Source organism: Laccaria bicolor, genomic scaffold (assembly GCF_000143565.1).
Source record: "Laccaria bicolor S238N-H82 LACBIscaffold_13 genomic scaffold, whole genome shotgun sequence".
NCBI classification, from domain to species: Eukaryota; Fungi; Basidiomycota; class Agaricomycetes; order Agaricales; family Hydnangiaceae; genus Laccaria; species Laccaria bicolor.
The window spans coordinates 711,280-718,231 of record NW_001889884.1 but is presented as its reverse complement, the minus strand read 5'-3'; the positions used below and the strand labels follow the sequence as shown (position 1 = coordinate 718,231).

At 48.5% G+C, this 6,952-nt stretch overlaps 2 protein-coding genes across 2 annotated transcripts; one reads left to right on the top strand and one right to left on the bottom strand.

Moving 5' to 3' along the window:
• Positions 1-1,509: 1,509 nt before the first annotated feature.
• LACBIDRAFT_298189 (uncharacterized protein) lies at positions 1,510-2,480 on the bottom strand (the record flags this gene model as incomplete). The annotated part of the gene is made up of 3 exons (XM_001881474.1): positions 1,510-2,140; positions 2,200-2,399; positions 2,451-2,480. The coding sequence occupies 3 exons, from the start codon at positions 2,478-2,480 to the stop codon at positions 1,510-1,512; spliced, it is 861 nt and encodes a 286-aa protein (XP_001881509.1).
• Positions 2,481-3,764: 1,284 nt separating this feature from the next.
• LACBIDRAFT_298188 (uncharacterized protein) lies at positions 3,765-5,173 on the top strand (the record flags this gene model as incomplete). Its single annotated transcript, XM_001881641.1, has 7 exons — positions 3,765-3,786; positions 3,842-3,922; positions 3,974-4,006; positions 4,057-4,135; positions 4,191-4,224; positions 4,278-4,477; positions 4,537-5,173. 7 exons carry the CDS (start codon positions 3,765-3,767, stop codon positions 5,171-5,173), a joined length of 1,086 nt encoding a protein of 361 aa, XP_001881676.1.
• Positions 5,174-6,952: the final 1,779 nt, after the last annotated feature.

The following is a 6,952-nucleotide window of genomic DNA, read 5'->3' as shown; positions in this document are numbered from 1 at the left end:
TCAGCAGCTTCGTTCGTTGATTACAGAAAGACGTCCGAAATAGCGGTCTAATTTTGCTACTACACAGTCGCAAGTAGGTACTACGCATACATTGAAAATATTGTAATTGCAGATCATCCCAAGTAATCGCAGAAAATGGAGTGTAGAGCAACAAAGGTGATGTCGATCCTGAGATGATGCACACGGAGAGAAACGTCTAGGGTTATCACCACTCAATTTGACAACTCATTACAATGATCACTACTACTCCCCAATCTACTACTTGTTGAATAGTCGAGGCGGACCGGCAACTCCGGTATGCCGATCCCGTGCATACGCGCACGTACTAGTCTCATATAGGACACTGTAGATAGTTATAGTAGTTTGTAGTATATTCTAGTTACATATGTTTGTAGTATACAAGGGGGACTGAGAGTCCCCGAATTCATTACCTTCTCACTCAACCACTACCCCTCATACTCGCTGCTCCAACACTACTCCCCTTGCGCGCCAAGCTCCGAAGAATCTGCGGCACTGGGACACCACGGAGACGTGATCATGGGGGCGCATGATCGCCATATCGCGGAGGTCATTGAGGACGAACCAGAGGTAGGTTCGTGGAGACGTTGGAGAGAGGCAATGGTGAATTTGCCAGAGCCCGAGACATCAACTTCAATTGCGACACTTCCACCATCGAGGTTGAAATTCCTGAGGGCGGTGGCTTCTGACTTCTCTGGATAAGATAACTGAAGTTACTGAACGTTTTTGAAGGCGATCTTGCAAAGTACGCTGGCAGGACGCAGGATTCATCATGACGAGCCATCGAGGCGGATGCAAGGTGGATGAGTCGTTTGGCATATTGGACAAATTTCGCAATCTCGTCAGCTGTAATTAGTGAAGTCAGAACCAGAATGTTTTCACAAAATACGAGAGCCAAATTAGCCACTCGTCACAGTGTCGAACTTGAACGCCACAACATGAGGGACTTCGACCATCTGTAGGAAGAACCAAGATGCTGCCACGTTCCACGGAGAATGAGGACCATTCCGACGAACCCTTCCGCGAGGTGGAAGGAGATGGATGAGATGGCAAGAAAGACCAAGAGTTTGTGTGGAATTAGGGGTAGATGTTGCGGCGTTTACTTCCGTCCGCTCTTCTTCAGGGGAAGTGAGGAGGTGGAGTTGACGAGGAAAAGAAAACTCATTCGCTGTGTCCCACCAGTGTGTATGAGCAACCTTCCCATAAACGAGTTTCCGTCCGTTCTGATTGGCTTTATAATTTAGTGCATTCCTTCTCGGAACTCTCATCTTCCTCGTCATCATATTTTCATAATGCTACCGATCGTACTAGTGTCTCCTAGTACAGCGAAAGTCGCACAGGAGGCGTAAACACGAGTATATGGGACACTGGCTGATACAGGAATGGACGTGATATGGATGGCAGATTCGGATGCGCAAACTGTTTAAAGGTTGATGTGGGCGGTGTGGATCTGGGATAGTGTGTGGCAAGAAGGTAAGTAAGACATAGTCACTACGCCCTTCGCCGTGTCAGAACCCGAAACAACACCTCCCGTCGCTTAGTGCGTACGCGCTTAGCTTTCCCCAACAAGGCTTCGTGGTCTTTCTTCACCTTCTCAAGCTCCATTCGCAACTTCGCAACCTCCTCCTCATGGGCCTCCTTATTGAATTTAATAGCGGCTTGGAACTCGATGGACAGACGCTTGAGCTCATCCTCGTAATGACTCACGAGTTGAACCAGCTGTTCCTTGAGCTCGAGACCTGCATCAGTTTCAGGCAAGGTTTTACCATGGAGAATTTCAACAACTACTCGAATGTCGCCAATAGGCGGACAGCGGAGGAGAGAAGACATGACCGCCTGTGCGGACTCGAGAGTATTGTCGTGGCGATGGACCTGGGCTTGACCGTCGATGAAATCTTCGAAATGGTGGCCGAGGAGCTCCTTCTCGGTCTTCCCCGCGGCCTGAAGTTGTTGTTCACCATGTAATTCGTCCCATCTTGTGGTGACAATGGCGACATTCTTCATGGCTTCGGGTCCACAAAGAGAAGAAAACATACGAATGTTGCGCGTTGCGGCGCCACCAACGCGGACGTCGCGGATGCGGTGAAAGTACATAAAACCATGCACGGCCTTTGTATGGTGTCTCCCAAGTCAAGGATAGAATTATTATAGGCATTTATGAAAAATGACCGCAACACATACCTCCTTTTCAAGAACTCAGCTATATCGTCAAGAAGTTTCGAATCGCTCATGTTTGGTCGGCTGTCGTCGAAACCAGGTGTATCGACCAAGGACACGCATTGGTGATTGTGAAAAAATAGAAAGCTCTTGATTTCACTAGTTTCGGGTTCGAGGGTCTCTCCGACCTTGACACCTTCATCCCCAGTAAGAAGCTTTATGAACTGATGTCTTGGGGATCAGAACTAAGAATTTGTTACACGGAAAAGACTCACCGATGACTTTCCAGTGCCAGTCATTCCCATGAGGCTGGGAAGAAATTTAGCGGTCTGCCGTGGAACACAGATTCTTCTTCCTTACACAATGACCTTCGCACCGGTGGGTTCGGCATCAGAGCCGTCTTGTGTATCTGAGGGTTGATCTTGTGGAGTCAGAGCCCCCGGGTGCCAGGGTAAATGAACAAAAATACATACTGGTTCCTGGAAGGGGGTCAGGTACGAAGGAGGATATAGCCTAATCGCTCACCAGAGTGTGCAGCATTGAAATACATGTTGCCGACCTAAGTTTGAGAATTTGAGGATCAAAGAGAAAGACAGGCTTATATGTTGGCATGCTATGTCAACTCGTGGGTAAACATGTGGATTGTTGCGCGCATAGAAAGGAGAAGCGATATCTGTTCGGAGGCGCCAATTTGTGACATAGCATGTCGTAAATAGTACACATCTTGCCTCTGACCCTCACCCGAAAAAGGCCGCACTTGCCTTTTCGACAGACGAAAAGTTAGGTCGTGAAAGATCTTCCCCAATCGGAACGTGTATTCCAGATGGAATGGTTCGTGAATAGAGTGAAGGCGTGCATGTAATTCTGCCAGGGCACTGGGGAAGGAACGCAAGGTGGCTGCCCACCTGGGGAATCCCCAGATGTGACGCGGCCGATTCAATCCTCCCATCTTGGAGGATTGTATTCTTTTCATTGAGGGTTGACATAGAAAGAACGGCCCCATATCGAAACTTTCGATGGCGCGATGCAAGTGCATGGCGAAGTTGACAACAGCCTTGAGTGCGCCTCCAGACTGCTTGAAGACGCGGCGATCTCATAATGTGAGAACATCCGTTTCACAGCGTTGAACCCACCTGATCATGAAACAATTCAAATTCGCCTACTACTAGTTCACTGAGCGCAGCAAAGTTCATGCCAGTCAGGTTGACCCTGCTGTTCGTCGTGATAGAACACTCACTTCAGTCCTCGCAGCAGTCGTGCGGCACTGGGCCCTGCCAGTGATCGATATTTATGGACTCGGATGTTTCTGAAACACTAGTTGGGTGTGGGAAGTTGTTGAAGCCATCCATAGAAGATATGGAGGAGAAACGCGGTTTGCACGTAATTTGTGGAAGACGCTTGCGCCAACTTTTTGAATCAGTGTTACACTTTGATTTGAAGTCACACGTTGCGCTCTCAGGCTCATGCTCGGACTCCACATTGGCTCCACATGTTTAGCCACGACCAGGTGCGGTGCCGACGTATAGCCATGACCTTAAATGTATGGTGCCACCTTCTTTCCGTTGAGCTTCCGAATCCACCTTGGCAACATGGGCCTTCGCAAATACTTTGGTAAGAAAATCAACCACTCATCCTCTTTCGTACCTGACTTTTTCTTTCTTGGAAGACGACGCATATACTAGCAGCAGAGTCGGTCAGGCGCTTGACCTTCTTATTCCAGACTACGATATTGGAGGAGGAAGAGGGGGTGAGTAACTCAACTGCACTAAACTCCCAAGTAGTATGTAACTCCTTTTAGGAGGCAGCGCTAAGCGCTTCGCTTCTGACTTCTGTATGTTTTTCGATTGCCAACTCCCATGGATGAAAACAACTAAGGTCTAGACTTACCCAACCGACAAAAAAAAAAAACTTTCGACTATCGTTGCGAAATTGACGAACCCATTGGTGCAAAGGTCATTTTGTAAGCAAGGAAACTCTACTAATTTCCATCGGGGACCGCTAAGTCTCGTCGCTAGCCTCATGGGGATGACTGGCACCGGAAAATCTTCAGTGAGCCCTGGTTTTGTGTAGTAATTTCTCCATCTGATCTTCAAGGGCACCAGTTCATAAAGCTTCTTACTGAGAATAGAGATATCAAGATCGGAGGGGGTATCGACCCCGAAACAAGTGAAATTCAGAGCTTTTCATTTTATCACAAGCACCAATATGTGGTCATGGTGGACACCCCTGGCTTTGACGACAACCGACCGAACATGAGCGATTCGAGACTCCTTGAAGATATAACTAACTTCTTAATAAAAAAGTACGCATTCTCGTTACGTTTGAGAAGTTCTTGTGATAATTTTATTCTTGACTTGGAAGGCACAAGGGGAAGACGTTGCATGGTTTAATCTACTTCCACCGCATCTCCGACGTCCGCATTAGCGGCACTGCAAAGCGCAACATTCGTATGATGTCTTCCCTTTGTGGGCCCTCCGCCATGAAGAACGTCGCTATTGTCACCACACGATGGGACGAAGTTCACAAGGAACAATTGCAAGCCGCGGAGAAGACTGAGACTCAGCTCAGCGGCTATTTCAAAGACTTTACCGACAATGGGGCCCAGCTCTATCGCCACTATAATACTCTCGAGTCCGCAAAGAAGCTCATATCTTCTGTCCTTGACTTTACTGCTATCGACAAGATTCAAATCGTCGAAGAGATTCGAAGTCGGAAGACTTTATTTCAAACTGCGGCAGGTCGCGAGCTTGCCAGCCAGCTGGCCCAGCTCGAGGCGGATCATGTGCAACATATTGAAGGGCTTGTTAAGCAGTTGGAAGCTGCGTCTGGTTTGGAGGACAATTCTTACTACGATGAGTTGAACAAGTTACGAAACGACCTGCGTGAGAGGCGCGGCAAGGTGGCAAAAGATCGGCAGAAGTTGGAACTTACGCAGCTCGCACCAACACCTCTATGGAGATCCACGTGGTTGAGCTCATTGCTTGCATGGGATAATTAACGATCTAATTTTGCTACTACACAGTCGCAAATATGTACTGGTGTGTGCGTTAGACTACGGAAGATGGAGTAATGATTAATGACGCATATATGGGAAAAAATGAAAAAGTGGTCATAAGAGTACTCCCCCTGCACGCTCCGAAGAATCTGCGGTACTGGGAGACCACGGAGACGTGGTCGTGGTGGTGCATAATCGCCACATCACGGAGGTCATTGAGCACGACAGCGACTGAAGCAGAGGTACGTTCGTACAGACGTTGGAGAGAGGCGATCATGGCGAATTTGCCAGAGCCCGAGACATCAACGATTGCGGCACTTCCATCATCGTCTGCCGTGAGGTTGAAACTCCTGAGGGCGGTGGTTTCAGAATTCTCTGGATAAGAGAAGTGAACCTTTTTGTAGGTGATGTTGCAAAGTTCAGGACGCAGGATTTATCAGGACGAGTCACCGAAGTGGATAAGTCGTTTGGTATATTGTACAAACTTCACAATCTCCTCAGCTGTGATTAGTGAAGTCAGAACCAGAATGTAGTCTCAAAATGAGAGACGTACCGAAAGCCATGAGCTGAGAGCCAATCGTCACAGTGAACGCCAGAACATGAGGGACTTCAACCATCTGGAGGAAGATGCTACCACGTTCCACGGGAGATGAGAATCGTTCCGACGAACGCTTCTGCGAGATGAATGAAACCACTTGTCAGGTCCTAGGTGCAACGCTCAAGACCCCGGGACATCAGCACTGAGGCTTTGTCGATTACAGCAGTAACTGGAACCTAAAGATAACCTGATCCGCGATATGGCACACGCCTAACACCACGGATATTCTAAAAGACACAGTAATCAGTTTCTTCTAGATCTCCCCATGAAAAAAAAAAAAAAGCGAAGCCAACCTCAAAAGGCCCCTCTGCAACCTCGTCCAATAATGCCTAGAACGCGACGCCTCCAAGCTTGACACTTATTGGGCGCCGAAGGTGACTTCATGGAAGTAAGAGAGGCATGGGTAGCAGACGAATCCGGGAAAGATGAAGGTTTGCGCAAGAGGATCGGAACCAGAGTCCAGCTCGTTCTCCTAGGTGCCCCCCGATCTCCGGACGAATGGGGCGGTTGAAGGCTGAACTGCAAAAAATCACAACAGCGGGCTTGTTCGACAAATAACCTCGAATGTGAGAGCGTAAATATGTAACATAGACTGCTTAGCCTGTTCAAAAGCGATGAGGTGGGTTCAAACAAAATTAAAAAAGCCAGAAAACGACGTACCGATAATGTATAACCTGCAGATTTCTCGGTCGAGCACGAGCAATAGCTAATTTGTTTCATGTAGATCGGGATGGAAGGCCCTCCAGGAGCATCTCTGTCTATAAAACGAGTTCATCGCGATCTTGTGCATAAGCACAGCCCGAAAAGGTTCTCAGCCTCCTCCCTCGTTACAGAAAAGTCCCGTTTACCGGCAACGCTGGCTGGCACTCTCGAGTCTCAAACGGCCGCTTTTCGGGATGACAATCCCATGCGCATGGGACCGCGTTTGAGGCACCCCGTTCGACAAGGCTCATTCGCCTGCCTTCGGCCCCGACACTTTGAGAAGGCGCTGCGCAACGGTGTGGTTTCTAGTACCACTGGGCCCAACAATGATGGTGATTTCGTTGAGAGTGGGATTGTGGATACACATACGGGATGCCGGAGATGCTTCACAGCATTTAAGTGAGATGTGCCCCATGCTGCGATATCGAAGCACGCGTCCGTCGACAACGGTCATCTGGAACAGCTCAGCTGTTACATGTTAC